Below are 26,990 nucleotides of genomic sequence, written 5' to 3'. Positions count from 1 at the left end.
ATGTTGGGGGAGTCCGGAACAAGGGGCCACAGTTTAAGAATAAGGGGCAGGCCATTTAGAACTGAGATGAGGAAAAACTTTTTCAGTCAGAGAGTTGTGAATCTGTGGAATTCTCTGCCTCAGAAGGCAGTGGAGGCCAATTCTCTGAATGCATTCAAGAGAGAGCTAGATAGAGCTCTTAAGGATAGCGGAGTCAGGGGGTTATGGGGAGAAGACAGGAACGGGGTACTGATTGAGAAAGATCAGCCATGATCACCATTGAATGACGGTGCTGGCTCGAAGGGCCGAATGCCCTCCTCCTGCACCTATTGCCTATTGTCCATTGTCTATTGCCTCAAATAAATGCATCTCCGTATTTGTTCTTAAACTGACCGTTTACATATTCTTCTGTCTGTTCCAGTGTTATGCTCATATATTCATCCAAACAAGCTAAAACACCTCGGTAATCCACACCCGAGTTCAGTTTAACCACCACTGGGCTCCCTATGATTTGTTTTGGGAAATCGCTGGGCATTTGCTTTCGCGGGCTCGTTGCGTCCTTCAGCCTTCAGACTGTGAGCGGGCCACTGATGGATCGATTCGAACGCGGCCGAAGTTGCGTAGCAACGCGCGGGAGCACGTGGTCGCCATTGGTGGAGCGGGAGCACGTGGTCTCCATTGGTGGGAGCGGGAGCACGTGGTCGCCATTGGTGGAGCGGGAGCACGTTGTCGCCATTGGTGGAGCGGGAGCACGTGGCCGCTGGCTGGGTTAGGTCACGTGGGGCGCGGGGCGGTGACGTCAACTTGCCCCGCATTTGGGAGCAAAGATACGAGAGGAATTTTTCTAGTTTCTTTCATATCTTTGGGAATGGGGAAGTTGGCAACCCCAATCTCGGGAGAGAAGGAATGGGTGACGTTTCTGGTCGAGACCCTTCAGGTCTGAAGAAGGGTCTCAACCCGAAACATCACCCATTCCTTCGTTCCAGAGATGCTGCCTGGCCCGCTGAGTTACTCCAGCATTTAGTGTCCCCCTTCGATTTAAACCAGCATCTGCAGTTCTTTCCTACACGCCAAAGGCGTGCCTTTGTTGTGTCCAATCGCCTAGTGGAAGTTGTGCACAGAATATGGTGACGTCAGGCCACAGCCTCTCGTCCGCTGGAGAACGCGACGTCACTCCGGCCGCGGTCGGCGATGGCAACGGTTGCCAGGGCGACAGGCGAGTGGTGGTTACCAGGGGCCGGGGCCGGGCTGCAGGCGGCGGCGGCGGCTCCTCAGCGACATGACGACCGCGGTAGCGCAGCAGGATGGCGGTGGCGGCACCGGCACCTACACCTTCTCCAGCCGCCCCCGAGCCCTGCAAGGGAGGAAGAAATACCGGCAGGAAGATCAGTGAGTGGAGAGGAGGGGATAAAGGATGGAGGGGATAAAGGATGGAGGGGTGAGGGGTGGAGGAGAGGTGAGGGATGGGGGGAGTAGGGGAGGGGGGAGTAGGGGAGGGGGGAGGGGGGGGCTGAAGGGATGGAGGAGAGGTGAGGGATGGAGGAGAGATGAGAGATGGAGGGGGTGAAGAGCGATGGAAGGGTGAAGGCATGGAGGGGCGAGGGAAGGAGGGGGTGAGAAGGGGGCTGGAGGTGTGAGGGATGGAGGAGAAGTGAGGGATGGAGGGGGTAAGGAGGGGTGGAGGGGTGAAGGCATGGAAGCATTAAGGGATGGAGAGAGTGGGGGATGGAGGGGTGAAGGGATAAAGGGAGTGAGGTAGATGAGGCAGGTACTATAACAACATTTAAAACATTTAAAACATTATAATAGAATGACCTACCCTGCTCTTACTAATTACTTTGACTCTCTACTCTGTGTCCCTGAGGTGTGTGATTAATGGGCCAAATGGCCTAAATTCTGCTCCTATCACTTATGATCTTATGCTTTAAAAGTTAATTGGCTGCTGTAAAAACTGTCGATTGAGTGTTGGATAGAACTCGTGTACAGGTGATAGTTGATCGGCACAGACTCACTCGGTGGGCCAAAGGGACTGTTTCCACACTGTACCTCTAAACTAACCTAAACTAAATTAAAAAACTATATCCCTGTTCTGACACTCGTGGTTTAGGTAGAAGCTAATTTGACACAGGATTTGTCCCCATTTCTTGTTGTCATGTTGTAGTTTGCACCTGGGGCTGTTTACCCCATGACCATGGTTTATTGTGGCCCTTTTTACAAAAGCCATGAGGTATTTAATTTTTTTTTTAGAAACAGTATGAAAATAGGTTATTTGGCACACCGAGTGCCACCAAGCATTAATTACCTGTTCACACTAGTTCCATATTATCGCAATTTCTCATCCACTCGCTACACATTAGGGGCAATTTTTGAGAGGCTAATTAACCCACAAAACTGTACGTCTTTGGGTTGTGGAAGAGCATACGGAAGAAACCCACATGATCACAGGCAGAATGTGCAAAATCCACACAGACGAGGTCAGGATCTAAACCGACTCTGGAGCTGTGAGACAACGCCTCTTCCAACCGCACCACTGTACTGTCATCTACTATTCTGTCCTCCTACCAATGGAAGTTTACTTTGAAGCTATTCTCCATTGTTCAGTGCCTTGTGTCCCTCTTATTGCCATAAAATTTAAAACTGCTTACCCAAACACCTAGTCATCCCAGTGCGATGGTTTATTTTAACTACGTATCCCATTCTGCCACTGTCATTGTTTAGTTGCTGTTCTTTCTATTTGTAACAAATTCTGAATACAATTTATAGAATGGATTAAGCAAGTACTTGTCATTCTAAGCTTGTGCTAACAACTCAATCCTTTATTTTTCAGATGTACGGCAGGATATTATGGAAACATCATGTACGACAGAAGGGTGGTGCGAGGAAACACATACGCACAGCATACCCTCCCTGTGGTAAGCCTGTAGAGCATCATTCCAGCTTACAATTCAACATACTTTAACCAGATGGTGGTGAATCTATGGAATTCATTGCCTCAGACAGTTGTGAAGGCCAAGACATTGGGTATTTTTAAAGTGGAGATTGATAGGTTCCTGATTAGTAAGAGCGTCAAAGGTTACAGGGAGATGGCAGGATGATGCGGTTGAGAGAGAAAAGGTAGATCAGCATGATCAAATGGCAGAGTAAACTTGATGGACCGAATGGACTGATTCTGTTCCTATGTCCTATGGTCTTATACATTATAGTTGGACCATATTAGAGTAGTTCATAGCTTTATAGTACTCTATGGCTTTATAGTTAGTATTACTTATTGAAGTTGCCAATTTTTATTTTTATTAAATAGAAGGAATTTTTTTAAAGTTATTTTCATACATTGAATCAAAAATTCTATTCCAAATAAGATCTCCATCTTCCACAACTAGTGCTCAAAGCCATGTTTAAAACCAGCAGGCGTTGTGTTACTATGTGTTGGTTTAAATTGAGATTTGTCTTTCGTCTTTTCAACTGTGGACAAGAAAGTTGACAGAGGCAGAACAGTGGGCAGCATTCAATAGGGAAATCTGTTTGGAGAAATGTGTTTCTAAAAATAACAAACTCGCCAAGAATGGATAAATAAATAGAGGAAATTAACATACATTTGAAAGAGAAACCACATAAGCGGATCAGGATGATAACTATAATATAATGAATGAGTTTAGGAAAGTAAAGTGGAAGGATGGATTGAGAACATCAATGTATATGAAAGAAAAATAGTAACTATTTTCTGGGCACATGGGTAACTAAGAATCGAGCTGTTACAGCAGAATGATCCCATTAGTCTCATTCACCTCATTTTCATATATTCCTGCAACTTATTCTTTTACACCCACCCAATAACTCGTTTTTGATTAGAAACAAGGAACTGCAGATGTGTCGGAAAGAACTCCAGATGCTGGTTTAAAACAAAGATAGACACAAAATGCTGGAGTAACTCAGCGGGACAGGCAGCATCTCTGGAGAGAAGGAATGGGTGATGGTTCGGGTCGAGACCCTTCTTCAGACATAGAACTGCAGATGCTGGTTTACCAAGGAAAGACACCCTTCTTCAGACGTTGCAACCTGAAACCAATCCATGTTCTCCAGGGATGGTGCCTGACTCGCACCTCCAGTTCCTCCAGCACCTCGAGGCTTAACTTCTTTTTGATTCTTTTGCCACTGACAGCTGACAGATTTAAGACAAGCTCAGAAAGACTTAACAGTAAAAACTACAATTGACCTAACCCAAATGTTGATTTAAGTGGCCTGGAGGGGTCCCAATTCGAAGGGTCTCGACCCAAAACGTCATCCATTCCTTCTCTCCAGAGATGCTGCTTATCCTGCTGAGTTACTTCAGCTTTTTGTGACTATCCCAATCCTAAATGTTGTCTATCGATGTTCTCCAGGGATGCTGCCTGCCCAGCTGAGTTACTACAATACTTTGTGATCTTTTTTGTAAACCAGCATTTGCAGTTCCCTGCGTCGCTGTGATTTTATAGTGGCCATTTAACTCACTAGCATGTCTTTAAAATTTAGGAGGAAACTAAAGCCTTTAGGGAAAACTCTCAGCTTCACAGGGAGAATATGCAAGCTCCAGTCAATACCTGAGGTGCTGATCAAACCCAGCTCTTGTGTGAAGAGAACAAGTTTATTTGAACTAAAACATTAACTCTATTTCTGTTCCCACAGTGGTGGCCTGACCTGCTGAGTATTTCCTACTGCATTTTTTTTTTTTAATTCACCTCCCACACCTTCTCTGCAATCTAAAAGTATCTATTTCATCTCTTTCCAAGTTTCAACCTAGGGTTACTGATCTGAAAAGTTGATCCTGTTTCTCTTTCCACAGATGTTGCCCGACCCGCTGAATGCTTCCAATATTTTCTGTTTTTAATCTCTGCATTTGTATAGTCACAGCACCAGCAGTTATGCCATCATGCCGCTCTATCTTACAGTTATTTATTAACGTTTTTATTGAGTTTAAACTAAGGATGCAGTGCGGAAACATGCCCTTAGGCCCACCGAGTCCGCGCCAGCCAGCGATCCCCATACATTAGCACTTTCTTACACCCTAGGGACAATTTTCAATTTTACCGAGGCCAATTAACCAACAAACCTATATGTCTTTGGAATGTGGGAGGAAACCAGAGCACCCAGGGATAACCCACGTGGTCACGGGGAGAATGTACAAACTCCATATGGACAACACCTGTAGTCAGGATCGAACCCAGGTCTGTGAGGCAGCAATTCTACCTCTGCACCATCACAGAGTCTTAGAGTGATATAGCGTGGAAACAGGCCCTTTGGTTCAACATGTCCCAGCTACACTAGTCCTCATGCCATCTTGTGTTAAATGGCCACAATCAAATCACCGTTACACAGGGTCCTGAGTTAGTGAGCTGAGGCTGTGGAAGAATGAAAAAAATTGGTAGAAAAGCCTCGTACAAATTCAGCGTGATATGACTTGGTTATAATTGTGTTAAACAAGTGATCCCATTGTGGATCCTTGGGTTTCTAAAGTGTTGATGCTTCCATTGATCAGTAAGGCACAATTTTAAGACAAACACAGAAATAATTAATATTGAGTGGTTAGAATATGTGCTCCACCAGACTCAGGAACAGCTTCTTCCCCTATGTTCCAGTCTGAACGGTCCTTCCACAGGCTAGGTTACTGTTCGATTCACCTCTACCCCATTGTGGACATTGGACATTGTCTTTGGAACTGATGTGCTACAATGCTGAGAATTATATCTCAATATTTGCCCCTTTGCTTTACCTATTGTACTGGAGTTTGACTTGATTGTATTTATGTATGGTATATCTAATTTATAGCAACAAAGAACTGCAGATGCTAGTTTATAGCAAAGATATACCTCGGTACACGTGACAATAATAAACCTGAACCAAAAATATCTGAGAAATGTTTTTTAAGTTCATAGATGTGCTCAGTGTCACTGAGCTCCATTAATGTGTACTGTAACAGTGTTTATTTTTGTGAAAAGGAACATGTTGTAAAAATTGTACTCTCTCCCATTTTTCTACACCAATAGACAGCCCAGCCTGACCCTATTGAGATCCAGCGACAGCAAGAAATACAGAGGAGAGCAGTTGCCCGGAGAAGAGCTAAAGCACAGTTGCGGTCCACAACTCCACTCCCTCTGGATGGAAGGATACATATAGAGGTACAAACAGGTATGACTGGGAAGGATCAATTCAAAATAACACCTATTTCCTTACTGGCCACTGCTGTCAACTTCACTCAGAGTAAACTAATAAAATTCATGCGAAGATACTGATTTTAATTTCTTGATTCTTTACCCTTCGGTATTATGAAAGATTTACACACACTGTGTGTGTTTCAAATGGAAAATATTAGTCTGGTGGAGGTGAAGGGTGCATGGTGGAAGAAGGATGTCAGTTGTGAGTAGGATGTACAAAGGCTCCCATGTAGTTTAGACAGGTCGGGTGAGTGGGCAGACATCGTTTCGACAAGAATAAATGTGGGTTATTCACTTCAGTTCTTAGGACATAAACCCAGTTATTATCTGAATGATAATGGACTGGAAAAGGAGGAGGTACAATAACTTCTGGGCATCCTCGTACACTGGTTACTGTAAATAAGTGCTCTGGTGTGGTAAGCATTTAAGAAGGCAAATGGTACAATAGCCTTTATTGCAAGAGGGTCTTGGTAGAGCTTTCTAACTGCCTTGCTGAGATTTTACCTGATGTTTATGTGCAATTTGCTCTGCTCAGTCGACGAGGAAGGATCTGCTGGGATGACATGCCTGACATATGGATAGAGATGGGTGAGGTAGGCCAACATTCACAAGTGCAGAAGGAGGGTAGATCTCATAGAAATGTATAAAATTCTATCAGGTACAGACTGTGGATGTAGGGATGGCTGGAGAGTGCAGAACTAGAAGTTGCAATGTCTGGATCGATCCTGGTTTTCTGGCGCTGTTCCGCCTGCTTAGCGTTCTTTGTCTGTTCCTTGAAAAACAAGGATGAGAAACATTGCAAAACGTGAATTTGTATTCAAGACACCAGCAGATCTCCAAAATTATTTGTGAATTGGAAGTCTTGTAGCAAACCTGGGGATGGTCAGGACTTCAAAACTGCCTGATTTATTCACAAAATGCTGGAGTAACTCAGCAGGTCAGGCAGCATCTCGGGAGAGAAGGAATGGGTGACGTTTCGGGTCGAGACCCTTCTTCAGACTGATGTCGGGGGTGGGACAAAGGAAGGATATAGGTGGAGACAGGAAGATAGAGGGAGATCTGGGAAGGAGGAGGGGAAGGGAGGGACAGAGGAGCTATCTGAAGTTGGAGAAGTCGACGTTCATACCACCGGGCCGCAAACTGCCCAGGCAAAATATGAGGTGCTGCTCCTCCAATTTCCGGAGGGCCTCACTATGGCACTGGAGGAGGCCCATGACAGAGAGGTCAGACTGGGAATGGGAGGGGGAGTTAAAGTGCTGGGCCACCGGGAGATCAGTTGCGTTAATGCGGACCGAGCGCAGGTGTTCAGCGAAGCGATCGCCGAGCCTGCGCTTGGTTTCGCCGATATAAATAAGTTGACATCTAGAGCAGCGGATGCAATAGATGAGGTTGGAGGAGGTGCAGGTGAACCTCTGTCTCACCTGGAAAGACTGTTTGGGTCCTTTGATGGAGTTGAGGGGGGAGGTGAAGGGACAGGTGTTGCATCTCGTGCGGTTGCAAGGGAAAGTGCCCGGGGTTAGGGTGGTTTGGGTAGGAAGGGACGAGTGGACCAGGGAGTTGCGGAGGGAACGGTCTCTGCGGAACGCAGAGAGGGGAGGGGATGGGAAGATATGGCCAGTGGTGGGGTCCTGTTGTAGGTGACGGAAATGTTGGTGGATGATATGTTGGATCCGCTGGCTGGTGGGGTGGAAGGTGAGAACGAGGGGGATCCTGTCCTTGTTGCGAGTGGGGGGAGGGGGAGCAAGAGCGGAGCTGCGGGATGTAGATGAGACCCTAGTGAGAGCCTCATCTATAATGGAGGAGGGGAAGCCCCGTTTTCTGAAAAACGAGGACATCTCGGAAGCCCTAGTCTGAAACACCTCATCCCGGGCGCAGATGCGGCGTAGACGGAGGAATTGGGAGTAGGGGATAGACTTTTTGCAGGGGACCGGGTGGGAAGAAGTGTAGTCCAGATAGCTGTGCGAGTCGGTGGGCTTGTAGAAAATGTCCGCACTAGTTTTTCTCCTGTGATGGAGATGGTGAGGTCCAGAAACGGGAGGGAGATGTCAGAGATAGTCCAGGTATATTTAAGGATGCTGCCTGACCTGCTGAGTTACTCCAGCATTTTGTGAATAAATCAATTTGTACCAGCATCTGCAGTTATTTTCTTATACTTCAAAACTGCCTGCCTGTGACCCATATCCCTCCATTTCCTGCATATGCATGTGCCCATCTAAAAGTTCTTCAATGCCACTATCGTATCTGCACCCACCACCAACCCCGGCAGCATGATCCAGGCATCCACCTTGTGTAAAAATACATGCCCCTCACATCTCCTTTAAACTTTGCCCCTCTCACTATGCCTAGTTATGCCTAGGTAGACACAAAATGCTGGAGTAACTCAGCGGGTCAGGCAGCATCTCTGGAGAGAAGGAATGGGTGACGTTTCGGGTCGAGACCCTTCTTCAGTTACATATGCCTTTTAGTCTTTGACATTTCCAACCTGGGGAAAAATGATCTGACTGCCTACCCTATCCAGGGAGATGGATTTCAGAGAGTTGGGACCTGAAGTGTGACTGTGAAGTGAGTGGAATCTGCGAATGTGGTAAGTGTAAAACATTGATGGTGCATCTATTGTGGTGAGCATGAGGTAGGGGTTATAGTTAGCTGGCATAGAGTGGGTGGGCAGTGGAGGTGGTGCTGCAGCACCATGTAGTGTCACATCCAACAACTACAGCAGGTGGGCAATTGTTTGAAAAAAGACACAGCAGGGCAGACAGCAACACTGTAGAACATGCATAAATGAATTTTTGGGTCAGGACCTTTCTTGTTTAAAGTGATTGTTTAAAAGTGACCAGTATCTTCAATGACAGTATATGTTATTCATTCATACTGAATATTTATAAACATGTGAATCATTGTAGTCAGAGCCAGAAAAATACCTGTGTGTATTTCTACCACCAGTCCTGCAAATCCACTGTGTACACTTCCTTCATTTTTCCCTTTCATCCTCCTTTTCCGGTACAATAACAACGTTTAAAAGTCATTTGGACAGATACAGTGATGTGAAATGTTTAGAGGCCAAATGGAGGCCAGTGTGCCACCTCCCCTTATTTACTTACACCTTTATTTTCTCTCACAAGCCGAGCAACTTTTCTCTGATTTTTGTTCAAACATAAGTACCTCCTGATTTGGTCTGGTTCTACTAATGTGTGAGCAGATCTAAGTTCAGTCCCACGCTTGTGGTGATCTGCAATGTTATTCCCTTCAACTGTACATTGTGGATGGCTCGATTGTAATTATGTATAGTCTTTCCGCTGACTGGTTAGCACACAACAAAAGCTCGGTACATCTGACAGTAAACTAAACTAAACTGATTCAGTGCAGCATCAACAATACAACTGAAATCGATAATCCAGATTTTAAAAAGAGGCAAGTTTCACTGGACTTTTGTCCATGCAAGCTACCCAATGGCTTCTGGAGGCGCATATAAGTTCATGTTGGTTGACAAGGACAGGTTTATTTCCGACTCCAGTTATAAAGAAAGCATTCAGTTGATAATTAGGTGATATGCACCTGAGGAAATAGAACGTAGATCATAGAACAGTGCAGCACAAGAACAGGCACTTTGGCCACAATGACTGTGCTGAACATGATGTCAAGACTTTCTCTCATTTACCTGCGCATATCCATATCCCTCCATTCCCAGCATTTCCATTAACCTATCCAAAAGTCTCTTCAATGCCAAAATGCAATTTAAAATAATCAAAGTGAGGAGACTGATATAAAACAGGTCTGATATGAATATCAAGTTTGCCTTATTATTAACTTTAATAAAAAGATTCCAAGTTAATTTTCATATCTGTACTGATCAGAATTGTACCTGGAAGAACTCAGCGATCGGATAGAGGAAGTCGATGTTGATACTCAAACAGATGCCTTTTTGGATAAGCCTCCGTCACCTCTTTTTATCCCTGGAAAATCAGGCAAGGATGTAGCCACACAGATCGAGGAAGGAGAGGTATGATTTACATAGCGAATAAAATGTTGGTTTAGTGTTTGTCTGAAGCGCTGATTCAGGGTTGGAAGTTTGGAATTAGCTGAACACGATGGGCTGAATGGTCACCATCATAGAAACATAGAAAATAGGTGCAGGAGTAGGCCATTCGGCCCTTTGAGCCAGCACCACCATTCAATATGATCATGGCTGATCATCCAAAATCAGTACCCGTTCTGGCTTTTTCCCCATATCCCTTGATTCCCTTAGCCCAAAGAGCTAAATCTAACTCTCTCTTGAAAACATTCAGTGAATTGGCCTCCACTGCCTTCTGTGGCAGAGAATTCCACAGACTCACCACTCACTGGGTGAAAATGTTTTTCCTTATCTAAGTCGTAAATGGCCTACCCCTTATTCTTAAACTGTGACCCCTGGTTCTGGACTCCACCAACATCGGGAACATTTTTCCTGCATCGACCCTGTCCAATCTTCTAAGAACTTTATATGTTTCTATAAGATCCCATCATCTTAAATTCCAGGGAATACAAGCCCAGTCGACCCATTCTTTCATCAGACATCAGTCCCGCCATCCCGGGAATTAACCTGGTGAACCTACGCTGCACTCCCTCAATAGCAACAATGCACTTCCTCAAATTAGGAGACCAAAATTGCACACAATACTCCAGGTGTGATCTCCCCAGGGCCCTGTACGACTGCAGTAGGACCTCCTTGCTCCTAAACTCAAATCCTCTTGCAATGAAGGCCAACATGCCATTGGCTTTCTTCACTGCCTGCTATACCTGCATGCTTACTTTCAGTGATTGATGTACCAGCACACCCAGGTCTCGTTGCACCTCCCCTTCTCCTAATCTGACACCATTCATATAATAATCTGCCTTCCTGTTCATGCCACCAAAGTGGATAACTTCACATTTATCCACATTATACTGCATCTGCCATGCTTCTGCCCACTCACCCAACCTGTCCAAGTCACCCTGCAGCCTCATAGCATCCTCCTCGCAGTTCACACTGCCACCCAGCTTTGTGTCATCCACAAACTTAGAGATGTTACATTTAATTCCCTCGTCCAAATTGTTAATATATATTGTAAACAACTGAGGTCCCAGCACCGAGCCTTGCGGCACCCCACTCGTCACTGCCTGCCATTCTGAAAAGGACCCGTTAATTCCTACTCTGCTTCCTGTCTGCCAACCAGTTCTCAATCCATGTCAATACCCTACCTCCAATACCATGTGCTCTAATTTTGCACACTAATCTCTTGGGTGGGACCTTGTCAAAGGCTTTTTGAAAGTCCAGATACACCACATCCACTGGCTCTCCCTTATCCATTCTACTTGTTACATCCTCAAAAAAATCCAAAAGATTAGTCAAGCATGATTTCCTCATCATAAATCCATGCTGACTGACCGATCCAGTCACTGCTTTCCAAATGTGCTGCTATAATATATTTAATAATCGATTCACTACCGATGTAAGGCTAACTAGCTATAATTCCCCATTTTCTATCTCCCTCCTTTCTTAAAAAGTGGAGTTACATTGACCACCCTCCAGTCTACAGGAACTGATCCAGAGTCAAGAGAACATTGGAAAATAATCACCAATGCATCCACGATTGCACCAGTGCTGGGTCATCATCCTGGTATCCTGCCTGTCGGCACGTAATCACGTTAAAGTGGCCAGTTAGTGATGGCTGGGAGTAGTGAAAGGAATGAAAAATACCCTTCCTCCACTAAAGTCAGTTAACCAGTTCCACATTTCGTAATGATGTGTCCCTCTTGGACTCACACCCTCCCTAGCCAACAATCAGTCTATCAGGGAACCTCCCTGCCTGAGGTTATGTGTTGCTGGCCCTGATCTGTTCAGGTCTTTTCTTGCCCCCCCTCACCCCACCCCACCTCTACAATCAGTCCGAAGAAGGGTCCAGACCCGAAAAGTAATTTTTCTATTTTCTCTAGAGATGCTGCCTGACCTGTTGAGTTACTTCAGCATTTTGTGTCATGGTATTGTCAGGTAATTTGGATAAAAAGCAGTGGACAAAAGCTGCAGGATGTCCAGAGGAGGTGTGACAGAATGATCCCAGGAATGTTCGGGTTAACAGGTGATGAGCGTCTCAAGGTACAGGGCCTGTACTGGCTGGAGTTTAGAAGGATGAGGGGAAACCTCATTGAAGCTTGCCAAATAGCGAAGAGGATGTTTTCACTAGTGCGAGTGTCTAGGACCACAGGCCATAGCCTCAGAATAAAAGGATGTACCTTTAGAAAGGAGATGAGGAGGAATTTCTTTAGTCAGAGAGCGGTGAATCTGTGGAATTCATTGCCGCAGACAGCTGCGGAGGCCGTCAATGGATATTTGTAAGGCAGAGATTGACAGATTCTTGATTAGTAAGGGTGTTAGGGGTTAAGGCAGGAGAATGGGGTTGAGAGGGAAAGATAGATCAGCCATGATTGAATGGTGGAGTAGACTTGATGGGCCTAACTTTTTCAGTCAGAGAGTTGTAAATCTGTGTAATTCTCTGCCTCAGAAGGCAGTGGAGGTCAGTTCTCAATGCATTCAAGAGAGAGCTAGATAGAGCTCTTAAGGATAGTGGAGTCAGGGGGTATGGGGAGAAGGCAGGAACGGGGTACTGATTGAGAATGATCAGCCATGATCACATTGAATGGTGATGCTGGCTCGAAGGGCCAAATGGCCTACTCCTGCACCTATTGTCTATTGTGCTCATAGAACTTATGAATATCTAAGCTTTAAAACTGCCAGTGGGAATACAACCTTGAAATGGAGTCAGGAAGCATGCCAGGTCATCTGACCAGATAGGCAACCAGTATTCAAATCTTGTCGAAGGTTATGTCATCATTGTGGGCTTGCTGGCTGCATGTACAATAATTATTCCGGTTAAGTAGTCAGAGTTTTGCATTCATTACTGATGTTTTATTTTGGGCGGCACAATGGCGCAGTGGTCGAATTGCTGCTTTACAGCGCCAGAGACCCGGGTTCGATCCTGAATATGGGTGCTGCCTCTACGGAGTTTGTACGTTCTCCCTGTGACCGCATGGGTTCTTTCTGGGTGCTCCGGTTTCCTCCCACACTCCAAATTATCTCTGGAGTGTATAGGATAGCGCTAGGGTATGGGGTGATTGCTGGTCGGCTCGGACTTGGTAGCCAAAGGGCCTGTTTTTTGCGCTGTATATCTAAAGCAGCGTTTCTCAACCTTTTTACCCTTGCGGAACCCTTGAAATAATTTTCATGTCTCAGGGAGCCCCTACATAAAAGTTTGTCACCTACAACTCCTGCCCACTGACCACTAAAGGCCATTTTACACTGGTGCCGTATAGATGTCGCTAAATATATTCCCTATGATTATTATACTTTTAAATGATATAACAGGTTGAAGACTTTATTATAATACCCAAGAATTTTCCAAGAATATGCCTTGCGTGTATAATAAAATTACGAATATGAAATTAAATACAAAAATGACTCAAAAATGCATTTACATATGATTGGCAAGGATGTGCATTTCTGCTCTACCTTGGTTCTAGTCCTGGGGGAAATAAACCCACAGAAGACCACTAATTGCGGTAATTTAGAGTATAAATTAGAGTATAAACGGCGGCACGGTAGCGCAGCGGTAGAGTTGCTGCTTTACAGCGAATGCAGCGCCGGAGACTCAGGTTCGATCCTGACTACGGGTACTGCACTGTAAGGAGTTTGTACGTTCTCCCCGTGACCTGCGTGGGTTTTCTCTGAGATCTTCGGTTTCCTCCCACACTCCAAAGACGTACAGGTATGTAGGTTAATTGGCTGGGTAAATGTAAAAATTGTCCCTAGTGGGTGTAGGATAGTGTTAATGTACGGGGATCACTGGGCGGCACGGACTTGGTGGGCCGAAAAGGCCTGTTTCCGGCTGTATATATATGATATGATGATATGATCTTGCTTATTTAAGTACATATTGAAGTACTTGTTGAAGTAAATTCGCACATTAATTGAAAATCAGCCCAAAAAGGTGGTAATTGGCTTTTCTGCTGTGTTTTATATTTTAACCCCGTCTTAATGAATTAATATAGTTATATAATCTTACACTTACATTTAATATTTACTCATTACAGTTCCACCACTGATTTTCTGGCACTCTTGGTTCCAGAGCTTTGTTGGTTTATCCAGCCGGCCAAGGAAGTCAGCTATGGGGATAGATGTGCTGGCTCCAGCTGGGCTGAAGTTCCAGAGCCCCGGCCGCAGGTTGCAAATTCAGCCCACCGATCGGCCATGGAAGTCCCGATGAAGTCGAGATTGGCTGCCTTGCCCAGCCTAGGTGCCACATTTTTTGGGGAGACTTCCAGGGCGGGAGGATTTCAATTTTGTCCAGATTTAAGGAGGTGCCGGACCACCAGTTGCTGGAAAATCTGTGGCGGGCCTGTACAGAATAAATAACCGAGAATTTTCACACTATCTTTTCAGATTTGCATGCAATACTCAACTTTAAAAAAGAGCATTTGATCTGGTTTGAAATGATTAGTGGTTATTTCTCGCAGAACCCCTAGCGACTTCTAGCGGAACCCCAGTTTTCCGGGGAACCCCGGTTGAGAAATGCTGATCTAAAGACTAAAGGTGATTGACCACTCTTCTTTTTTTCAGCTCTTTGACTTTGACATTGAAGTGAAACCAATGCTGGAAGTGCTGGTGGGGAAAACCATTGAGCAAGCTCTGCTGGAGGTTTTGGAGGAGGAGGAGCTGGAGAATCTGCGTGCACTCCAACGTGACTTTGAGGAGATTCGCAATGCAGAGCTTGCAGAAGTGCAGCGCATGGAAGAGAGGGAGAGACGTTACCGACAGGAAAAGGTATTGCTCACTCCTGTCGGAGCTCGCTAGAGAGAGTGCATATCGTGTCACTGTTGATCAAGGCATGCCGATAATTTGGAAATGAAATATCTTTGTAGTTAACCGGTAGGGTTTTTAAGTTGGGATGTTGTTAACTTTACTAGTATGAGGTGATATAGACCTATGATTGATTGGCAAAAGGGTGGCTGAAAAATCAATGGAGGGAGAAAATGGAAAATCAGTATAAACTACGAGAAGATTTACGAGAATGTTGCTAGGACTCAAGGGCCTGGGCAAAAGGGAGGTTGAGCAGGCTAGGACTCTATTCCTTGGAACGCAGGAGGATGTGGGGTGATCTTAGAGAGGTATACAAAATCATGAGAGGAATAGATCGTGTAGACGCATAGTCTCTTGCCCCGAGTAGGGGAATCAATAACCAGAGGACATAGGTTTAAGGTGAGAGGGAAAGATTTAATAGGAATCTGGGCGGTAACATTTTTACACAGAGCGTGGTGGGTGTATGAAACGAGCCGGAGGAGATAGTTGAAACAGGGACTATCGCGACAATTACGAAACATTTAGACAGGTACATGGATAGGATAGGTTTAGAGGGATACCGCAAAATGCAGGCAGGTGGGACTAGTGTACATGGGACCTGTTGGTCGGTGTGGGCAAGTTGGGCCAAGGGGCCTGTTTCCACGCTGTATGACACTATCACTATCAAGGGATATGAAATCATACAAGCGTTTCTCGAAGAATATAACAAATAAGACTATGTTTGTCTTTCGAAGTTTAGTTTAGAGATACAGAGCGGAAACAGGCCCTTCGACCACCAAGTCTGCGCCGACCAGCGATCCCCGCACATTTATACAATCCTACACCCACTAGGGACAATTTACAATTATACCAAGCCAATTAACCTACAAACCAGTATGTATTTGGAGTGAGTGAGGAAACCGGTGATCCCGGAGAAAATCCATGCAGGTAACAGGGAGAAATTACAATCTCCGTACAGACAGCACCCATAAGGATTGAACCACCGGGTGGCGCCAGCATTGTGTTAAATGTATGTTTTTAGTGTTCTTTAGCTTGTCGTCAAGGAGAAGTTATTTTCAAGTGATGAGGCGAATGTGGGAACTGCAAACTGCCACAGTTGCGGCAGGAGATTTCTGATGGGGTTGTGATATGTGAGGCAGTGTGGTCCTTTCATTGTTTTCACTGGACTTCCAAATGTGCTCAGCAAGAAAGACGAGGTGCACAATGCACAATGCTTCTCAGCTTTTCTCCTCCATTTTGATAACTCGCAGCCAGGGATTCACTTGAGGAGATTTAAATATTTTCAAGGAGTTTTTGCTCTTCCTTTTATATGAGTATGTGTGTGAGGTAAATGTCCCGCTGGTGGTCTGTATCTGATGAGGGTTCAACGATGCTGAAAATGTAAAAGCAGTCCTACTGGACAGGACTGACTACTCTGCATTTAATAAGTTACTACTGTCTGTATATCACCCACTGATATGGCAATATCGGGGAATTATGATGTAAATCTATGCCCCAGTATTGTGAGATCACCTTGCTCTCAGCGTTATGCCACTAAAGTTTACAAAATATTTGTAACATTTCAGATAACCCTGACAAATATCACTCCCTTGCCTTGCTTTCCCACATTCAGTACAAGTCCAGAAAACCATTGATTTTCTGGCATCTGATGGTCCGGCACCTCCTTTGATCCACACAAAATTACAAAATCCCACCCCCGGAGGTTCCGCCTAGACCAGGTGAGGCAGCCGATCTCGACCTCACCGGAACGTCCGCGGCCGTACTTGCATTCGGGGGTTGACTTTGCCACCTGCGGTTGGGGCTCTGGAACTCTGGCCTGGCTGGAGCCGGCAGATTAGTTCCCTTAGCCAACTTCCGTGGCCAGACTTCCGATTTGCGAGTCAAATCTGCGGCAGAGGGCCCTGGAACACCGGTGCAGTCGGAGCCGACAGATCCGTTCCCATAGCCGACCTCCGAGGCCGACTTTGCAGGCTGGTATCTTGACCTCCCCTGCAGCCTAGGTGGCTAGTTCCAGTAGCGTTCGACTCCTCTCAGACACCGTGATCTCTGTCGGTCCGGCAGAATGGATAATCCGGCAAAGCTCTAGAACCAAGGGTGCCATAAAATCGGTGGTGGGCCTGCATTAGAGTTTTCACTTTCACATTGGAACCCATTGTTGTTGTTTTTTACAGAAACACCGTATGATACAACAACAGGAAGTGTTGAACAAAGAGAAAGAAACTGCAGATAAGATTGCAGCACGCTCGTTTGCCCAGAATTACCTGGCTGATCTAATCCCCATAGTCTTCAGTACGCTTCGGGATAATGGTTACTTCTATGACCCAGTGGAGAGAGGTTTGTCCTTGATTTATTTTGCAATTATACAAAGCTTTGCAATAACATAGTCAAAATGGATTTAGGCTGTGCATTCGTTTTCCCTTTGGTCTATCCCCTTACTCCTAGGGCACTGATTCTCTTAGCATCTTGACTTGTCCCACTGCTCTAATGTTTAATTTATTATTGTCACATGTAACGAGGTACAGTAAAAACCTTTTGGGGGCTATCCAATCAAAGAAAAGACTATACATGCTCACAATCAAACCAACAGTATACCTGATGCAAATCCACCTGCAAATGTTCAGTTCAAAAATCAGGAGAATGAGCAATCTTTTATTCTCTCTGAATAAAATATTGAGAGAATATTTTATAGTTTTCTCTCTCAATATATAAAAATAAAAGGATATACACCTTGAGGGATTACCTGCATTCTTAAAACTGAAATATCCTTCATGTACATTATGCATTTTACTTTAGATGTTTTAGAGATACAATGTGGAAATAGGCCCTTCAGCTCACTCTGTCAGCACCGATCAGCACTATCCTACATACTAGGGGCAATTTACAATTTTAGAGAAGCCAATTAACCTACAAACTCACACTTCTTTGGGATGTGGGAGGAAACTAGAGCACTTGGAGGAAATCCACATGGTCACAGTAAAAAATGTACAACCTCCATACTGACGGCACCAGAGGCCAAGATGGAATCTGGGTCTCTAGCGCTGTAAGCCAGCTACTGTACCACTGCACCATTGTGCCGCCCCAATTTTTGACAGTGAGATTTTTGATTTGCATTCATTAGTGAGTTATGATGTTCTTCACACATGTGGGAGAAAAGGATGGATGTGTAGCATTTAATGCCCTAAGACTAAAATTGGTACAAAAAGGTGTGCCACTTCCAATCATTCACCTCTTACATCTCATAAGACAGTGTAATGCTGACGCTTTGAGAGAAAGCTCATCCAAATTTCTACCTAGGTTGAAATTACACAACTAACGGGATTATTTGAAATTTGTGTATTTTAAGAATTCATTTTTTAAAGTTATAAATATTTTCTTAATCTCCAAGGTTTGTTTCTGTACCTCCTAACATGCTGTACATAGCTGTTCATTTTTACTAAATACTATGTTTACAAACCTGTAGAGCTTCTGCGAGTAAGAATTTCATTGTTCTGTTTTGGGACACATGGCAATAAAACACTCTTGGCTCTTTATTAGATGTGGAGAATGTGTTCCTGCCTTGGCTGATGGGAGAAGTAAAGAAATCGATAGAGAAGAAAATTTTGGGAAGGACCATGTTGGACAGTAAGTAACTGGTCTTTAACAATTTTTTTTAGTTACGGTACCATGTACAATTTGGCATAGGATAAATGTGATAAAGCGGCTCAAAGATCGGTGTGGGAGACATAGATTTCTGTGATATAAGAAAATAACTGCAGATGCTGGTACAAATCGATTTATTCACAAAATGCTGGAGTAACTCAGCAGGTCAGGCAGCATCTCGGGAGAGAAGGAATGGGTGACGTTTCGGGTCGAGACCCTTCTTCAGACTGATGTCAGGGGGGCGGGACAAAGGAAGGATATAGGTGGAGACAGGAAGATAGAGGGAGATCTGGGAAGGAGGAGGGGAAGGGAGGGACAGAGGAACTATCTAAAGTTGGAGAAGTCGACGTTCATACCACTGGGCTGCAAACTGCCCAGGCGAAATATGAGGTGCTGTTGGCATGGGACATCCAAAAAAGCCAAAAAGGGGAGCTGTTGCATTGGTTTGGGCTTCCCTTGAATCAGGCTGGGACCAGTGCCCTAGCAAATTGAATAACTAGAGCCTGGACAAGTAGCATTTAAACTAAGTTGGTGGATTTTTGTGTTTAGATATTTTAGAACATTGAAGAGAGAACAAAACAATAGTGCAAAATAAGTAATAAAAAATCAGCAGGACCTGGGACAGAGCGTCAAAGGGTACAGGGAGAGAGGCAGGAGAATGGGTAGGAAGGAACTGCAGATGCTGATTTACACTGAAGATGGACACAAAATGCTGGAGTAACTCAGCGTATCAGGCAGTATCTCTAGAAGAAAAGAACAGGACAGGACCAAACCCTAGTTGGTGATAGGATGGTTCAGTTGTCTGATAACAGCTGGGAAGAAACTGTCCCTGAATCTGGAGGTATGCATTTTAAGAAAGGAGGGATGACAAGTGGTAAACTTTCGACCAATTAACATTTCTTCGGTAGTAGAGAAATGTTAACATCCATCATGAAATAGCAGTTTGAAATAATAATATAATTGAGCAATATAAACGTTAGCTTTTTTTGAGATTGTAACCTCCAGAAAATGTAAGGATGTGCCGTCATAGAGTTGTAGGGCATAGGAACAGGTCCTTTGGATCACCACATCCATGCCACCTGTTGAATACATGTCCACTAATCCATTCACCTGTGTGACATCCATAGCTTTCCAAGCTTTAGTGATTCAAGTACTTATCTAGATGATTTTAAATGTTATGGTAGTATCTGCCTCCACTTCAGGCAGCACTTTCCTGACTCCAGCCACCCTTTGTGTTCAAAACAAAATCCTTCTCCGATCGCCTCTCTGCCTCCTACCTCTCAGTTTAAACCCATGCCCTCTCTGACATTCCCACCATGGGAAAAAGCTAATTGCTTTATACTCTATGCACTGTCCTCATAAATGTATAAATTTCTATCGGGTCATCCTTCAGCCTCCTATGCTCCAGGGAAAAGAAATTCAGCCTATCTAATCTCTCTTTATAACTGTAATGCTCCAAGCCAGGTTTGCATCCTGGTGAATCTCCTCTGCATCCTCTCGAGATTCTCACCGAATAATGAAAGGCCTGGATAGAATGGATGTGGAGGATGTTTCCACTAGTGGGAGATTCTAGGACCAGAGGGCACAGCCTCAGAATAAAAGGATCTACTTTTACAAGGGAGATGAGGAGACATTTCTTTAGCCAAGGGGTGGTGAATCTGTGGAATTCATTGCTACAGATGGCTGTGGAGGCCAATTCTTTGGGTAAGAGTGTCAAAGGTTACAGGGAGAGAGGCGGGAGAATGAGTAAGAAGGAACTGCAGATGCTGGTTTACACCGAGGATGGACACAAAATGCTGGAGTAGCCCAGCGGGTCAGGCAGCATCTCTGGAGGAAAGGAATAGGTGACATTTCAGAACCTGAAACAGGAGAGGGAAAGAGAGATCAGCCATGATTGAATGGCGGAATAGACTCAATGGGCTGAATGCCCTAATTCTACTTGTATGACTTGTGAGCTTATGAACTCTCCAGGTCCAAGTGACCTGAACATTGCAAGTTGTGCAGTGTGACCAGAACTGCTCAAAACACTACTTTTAAAAAATACAATTATAACATGACATTCCAGCTCATATTCTATGCCACAGCCAATGAAGGCATATCGCCTTCACCAGCTTATCATCCCTGCTGCCACTGTCCCTCTGTCCATTGGCCCTACCATTTGTCCCAAAGTCCTACCCTTGTTTGTCTTCCCATTTCTCAGGATTAAATTCCATTTGCCATTGTTCCACCCAACCTTCCAGCTGATCTATATCATACTGTAGTCTCAGACAGCCTTCCTTGCTATCTACAAAATACCACTTGCCATATTATTTGCAAACTTACTTATCATACCTTCAACATTCAAATCCGTCATTAATGTATATCACAAATATCAAAGGCCTCTATGCTGATCCTGGAATACACCATTACACACACATTCCAATCAGAAAAGCAACACACTACCAACACCCTCTGCCTCCTATTACTATGCCAAATTTGGGTCTACTTTGCCAGCTTGCACTGGATCCCATTGGCTCCAGCCTACCATGCACAACCTTATAAAAAGAAATGCTTTCCTGAGTCCATGCAGATAACTTCAATCCTGCACTCACTGATATACCCGATTAGCTCTTCAAAACACACAATAAAATTTGTGAGACTGGATTTCCCATGCTGTCTTTTCTGAATGAATGAGGGATTAATTAGTGGGATAATGGCCAAACGTGGGGAAATGGGACTAGATTAAATGGGCATCTTGCTCAGCATGGATAATTTAAAGACTCTAGGCCTCTATAGAGTCATAGAGTCTTACAGCGTGGAAACAGGCCCTTTGGTCCAACTTGTCCACACCTGTCAACATGTCCCATCTACACTAGCCCCACCTGCCTGCGTTTGACCATTATCCCTCTAAACCTGTCCTGCCCATGTATCTGTCTAAATGTTTCTTAAATGTTGCGAGAGTACCTGCCTCAACTACCTCCTCCAGCAGCTCGATCCATATACCCAGCACCCTTTGTGTAAAAAAAAGTTACCCCTCAGGTTCCCATTAAATCTTTCCCCCCTCACTTTAAACCTATATCCTCTGGTTCTCGATTCCCCTAATCTGGGCAAGAGACTCTGCGTCTACCCGATGTACACCTCTCATGATTTAGTATGGGTTGGGTTAAATGGGCCTGTTTCTATGCTGCACGACTTTGACTGAAATGGGCTTTGTCCCTTGTCCATTTCCCTGCACAGATGCTGTCTGACCCACTGAAACAAGGAGGCAGATTATTATCTCAATGGTGTCAGGTTAGGTAAGGGGGATGTGCAGCGAGACCTGGGTGTCCTGGTATACCAGTCACTGAAAGTTGGAGTGCAGGTACAGCAGGCAGTGAAGAAATCTAATGGCATGTTGGCCTTCATAACGAGAGGATTTCAGTATAAGAATAAAGAGGTTCTTCTGCAGTTGTATAGGGCCCTGGTAAGACCACATCTGGAGTATTATGTACAGTTTTGGTCTCCTAATTTGAGGAAGGACATCCTTGTAATTGAAGCAGTGCAGCGTAGGTTCACGAGATTGATCCCTGGGATGGCGGGACTGTCATATGAGGAAAGATTGAAAAGACTAGGCTTGTATTCACTGGAGTTTAGAAGGATGAGAGGGGATCTTATAGAGACATATAAAATTATAAAAGGACTGGACAAGCTAGATGCAGGAAAAAATGTTCCCAATGTTGGGGGAGTCCAGAACCAGGGGCCACGGTCTTAGAATAAAGGGGAGGCCATTTAAAACTGAGGTGAGAAGGAAATTTTTCACCCAGAGAGTTGTGAATTTGTGGAATTCTCTGCCACAGAAGGCAGTGGAGGCCAATTCACTGGATGAATTTAAAGGAGAGTTAGATAGAGCTCTAGAGGATAGCAGAATCAAGGGATATGGGGAGAAGGCAGGCACGGGTTACTGATTGTGGATGATCAGCCATGATCACAATGAATGGCGGTGGTGGCTCGAAGGGCTGAATGGCCTCCTCCTGCACCTATTTTCTATGTTACTGAGTTCCTCCAGCAGCTCGTCTGTTTTACTCCAGATTCCAGCATCTGCAATCTCTTGTGTTTCTATGTTGCAGATCAATTTCCACCTTTCCCACTACAGATAAATGCTGCCTCATTAGCGTTTTTAATTCTAAATGGTTCCCTCCCTTTAATGTAATGCACACTGGCCTGTAATTATCTGGTAGCACTTTGTGTCTTTTGCTCCCACTATTTGCCCTTGAGAGGCCATCACCCCCCAAAATACTAAAAAAGTACAGTGAGGGGCAGAAAGCCACAGGAGACCTGCACTACCTGCCTCTCCTGGTGGTCACCCCTCTCTCTGATTAAACCTTTAGTGTGGACATCTCCTGTAACTCCTGTCCATAAACCCTCTCTGCCTCCTGTATGTTCCTCAACCTGTCCAACCGATCCATGCATTCTAAGAGGAACTGCAGCTGGTCAAACTTCCTGTGGATGGCGAACCTAAGGCTGTCAGTCCTGAAAAACAGGACACACTTATCTGCTTGTGAACTTTTAAATCGCTCTGGCTCCTCCTCGTCTCTGCTAAGGCTGTTGGTCCTGGGAAATAACACTAATTGAGAACTTAAATATCTCATCCTCAAGCTGATTTTTTGGAATTCTTCATGCCGTGGTCAAACCTTTCACGGGTATCATTTATTACGTGTTTGGGTTCATAGATTAATCCTGTCTCGCTACACAATGCCTGATCTAAAATAGCCTGCCCTCTACTTGATACCTTAACATGTCAGGAGTTATGGAGAGAAGGCTTTGGTTTAATAATAATAATAATACATTTTATTTATATAGCGCTTTTCATATACTCAAAGACGCTTTACAGAGATTTTGAGAACATAGGGAAATTAATAAATAGATAAATAAGTAAATAAATAAATGAACAGAGAAAGGAGACAGTAGGTGAGGTGACCTTCAGTAGTTGAAGGCAGTACTGAACAGGTGAGACTTCAGCGATGTTTTGAATGTGGTGAGTGTGGGGGAGTCTCTAACGGTTTGGGGTAGTGAGTTCCATAGGGTGGGAGCAGCGATGGAGAAAGCCCTGTCCCCCCAGGATCTGAGTTTAGTCCGGATGTGGGGGGATAGGAGATTGGCAGCGGCAGAGCGGAGGGTGCAGGTGGGAGTGTGCCTGTGGAGGAGGTCGGTCAGGTAGGATGGGGCCAGGTTATGGAGGGCTTTGTAGGTTATGAGGAGGATTTTGTACTGGATTCTCTGGGGGATGGGGAGCCAGTGGAGTTTATAAAGGACGGGGGTGATATGGTCACGGATCGAGGTGTGTGTGAGTAGACGGGCAGCGGAGTTTTGAATGTATTGAAGTTTATTGATGATTTTTGAGGGTGCGCCATAGAGGAGGCTGTTGCAGTAGTCCAGACGGGAGGTGATGAAGGCGTGGATGAGGGTTTCTGCAGCTGTGGAGGAGAGGGATGAGAGGAAAAGACAGATCAGCCATGATTGAATGGCGGAGTAGACTCGATGGGTCAATTGGTCTAATTCTGCTCCTAGAATTTATGAGCATGTTACTGTAGGAACAATCACATGGCTACTCTTAGAACATAGAACATGGGAAATGCAGCAAAGGACCAGGGCCTTCAGCCCAATGATATCTGCGCCCACTGTTCCAATCTAACTAATCCCATCTGCCTGTACAAGAATCATATCCCTCTATTCCTTGCCTATCCAAATGCCTCTTGTTTGCCACTATCCTATCAGTTTTCATCCACTCCCCACCCCTCCCCGTAGTGCATTTAAGGCACTGTGATTTTTAAAAAACTTTCAACTTTCCCCCTCTCACCTTAAAGCCATGCTATCTAGTATTTGACATTTCGATCCTGCGAGAAAGACTCTGACTCTCTGCCATTTATACACTTCCATTAAGTCATCTCTTAGCCTCTGATGCTCCAGAGAAAACAATTCAAGTTTGTCCAATCTCTGTAGTTAATACTCTCCAATTCAGGCAACATTCTAGAGAATCCCCTCTCCAAAGTCTCCAGATCCTTCCTGTAATGGGGTGACTAGAACTGCACATAATGTTCCAAATGTAGCCTAATCAAAGTTTTACACAGCTGCAACATGACTAACTGATTTTCATATTCAGTGCCCCGACTGATGAAAGCAAGCATGCTTTACCACTCTTTCTATTCATGTTGCAACTTTCAGGGAGCTGTGAATTGCACCCTAAGATCCCTCCGTACATCTTGCCAATTTGATTTCCCCAGTCTATATCATAATAGTGACCCTTTTATCTGGCGATCATAAGTAAAATTGGGCTTTAGCCATCACTCTCCTGCTCTGAAACCCTGCCAACATCTCTTGCTCTCCACCAAGAGCACACATGCCCCTGCACTCACTGAGAGTCTGAAGAAGTATCCCGACCCGAAACATCGCCTGTCCATTCCCTCCACAGATGCCGCCTGACCCACTGAGTTCCACCAGCACTTTGTGTTTTGGTCAAAACTCCAGCATCTGTAGACTCTTGTGTCTCGACTTTTCAACAATGCAGTTAGCTGGTGATGCCCATCTGTAGTCCATGTGTATAAAATCATGAGAGGAATAGATCGGGTGGATGCACAGTCTTTTGCCCAGAATGGGGGAATCAAGAACCAGAGGGCATAGGTTTAAGGTGAAGGTGAAAGATTTAGTATGAATCTGAGGGGTAACTTTTTCATACAATGGGTAGTGTGTGCATGGAACGAGTAGCCGGAGGAGGTAATTGAGGCAAGGACTGTTGCAACATTTAAGAAGCAATTAGACAGATATATGAATAGGACAGGTTTAGAGGGATATGGGCCAAACACTAGCAAGTGGGACAAGTGTAGATGGGGCATGTTGGTTGGTGTGGATGTTGGGTCGAGAAGGGCCTATTTCCACACGATGACTCTTTGACTCTATAGTCAGAGAATCATAGAGTGATACAGTGTGGAAACAGGCCCTTCGGCCCAACTCGCCCTCACCGGCCAACAATGTCCCAGCCACACGTCCCATTTGCCTGCGCTTGGTCCATATCCCTCTAAACCTGTCCTATCCATGTACCTGTCTAACTGTTTCTTAAATGATGGGATAGTCCCAGCCTCAACTACCTCCTCTGGCAGCTTGATCCATACACTCACCACCCTTTGTGTGAAAAAGTTACTCCTCGGATTCCTATTAAATCCTTTTCCCTTCACCTTGAACCTATGTCCTCTGGTCCTCGATTCCCCTACTCTGGGCAAAAGATTGTGCCTACCTGATCTATTCCTCTCATTATTTTGTATACCTCTGGAAGATCTCCCCTCATCTTCCTGCATTCCATGGAATAGAGACCCAGCCTACTCAACCTCTCCCTATAACTCACACCCTCTAGTCCTGGCAACATCCTCGTAAATCTTTTCTGAATCCTTTCAAGCTTAACAATATCTTTCCTATAACGTAGTGCCCAGAACTGAACACAGTATTCTAAATGCGGTCTCACCAACGTCTTATACAACTGCAACATGACCTCCCAACTTCTATACTCAGTACTCTGACTGATGAAGGCCAAAGTGTCAAAAGCCTTTTTGACCACCTTATCTACCTGCGACTCGACCTTCAAGGAACCATGCACCTGTACTCCTAGATCCCTCTGCTCTACAACACTACCCAGAGGCCTACCATTTACTGTGTCGGTCCTGCCCATGTTCCAAAATGTAACACCTCACACTTTTCTGTATTAAATTCCATCAACCATTCATCTGCCCACCTGGCCAATCGATCCAGATCCATCCGTTCACAACCATCTTCACTATCTGCGAACCCAATACCTTTTGTATCATCAGCAAACTTGCTAATCTTGCCCTCTATGTTCTCTTCCAAATCATTGATGTTGATGACAAACAGGCCCAGCACTGAACCCTAAGGCACACCACTAGTTACAGGCCTCCAATCCGAGAAGCAACCTTCACCATCATCTTCTGCTTCCTTCCATGGAGCCAGTTTGCTATCCATCCAGCTATTCTTGGATCCTATGCGATCTAATCTTCCAGAATAGCCTACCACGCGGAGCATATGTAGCATTTAAGAGAATGAACCTGATGCAATGATGCCAAAGTTGAACCTTGAGAAAAGTGAATTATTAACGACATATGTGTGTTTGCCCTTGCTTTTGCAGTACTTCTTCGCGATGTGGAAAATAAAAGAACCCAAATGTTCAGGCATATTCAGTCACCTGCGAAGAAATGAAGAGACAAGACACAAATTTGGTAATGAAGGAATTTCAGAAATTTGAAATTCTCTGTTGTTAACTAATTCTTTTTGATCAATAAACCATGAATTTGTGC

The 26,990-nt window shown here is 44.8% G+C and overlaps 1 protein-coding gene across 2 annotated transcripts; it reads left to right on the top strand.

The window, feature by feature from the left end:
• The first annotated feature begins 772 nt into the window (after positions 1 to 772).
• Positions 773 to 26,990, top strand: rsph3 (radial spoke head 3). Of its 2 annotated transcripts, none has more exons than XM_078405858.1 (8): positions 773 to 1,195; positions 2,807 to 2,891; positions 6,000 to 6,141; positions 10,022 to 10,167; positions 14,797 to 15,000; positions 17,208 to 17,370; positions 18,571 to 18,657; positions 26,822 to 26,990. In XM_078405858.1, the coding sequence occupies exons 1-8, from the start codon at positions 1,104 to 1,106 to the stop codon at positions 26,890 to 26,892; spliced, it is 990 nt and encodes a 329-aa protein (XP_078261984.1). In that variant the 5' UTR covers positions 773 to 1,103; the 3' UTR covers positions 26,893 to 26,990. The 2 variants fall into 2 exon arrangements, with proteins under 2 accessions (XP_078261984.1, XP_078261983.1); XM_078405857.1 differs by having other exon boundaries at positions 775 to 1,368.

This window comes from Rhinoraja longicauda, chromosome 9, assembly GCF_053455715.1.
Source record: "Rhinoraja longicauda isolate Sanriku21f chromosome 9, sRhiLon1.1, whole genome shotgun sequence".
Lineage (NCBI taxonomy): Eukaryota > Metazoa > Chordata > Chondrichthyes > Rajiformes > Arhynchobatidae > Rhinoraja > Rhinoraja longicauda.
Note: the sequence above shows the minus strand (reverse complement) of the source record. Positions and strands in the feature narration are given on the sequence as shown.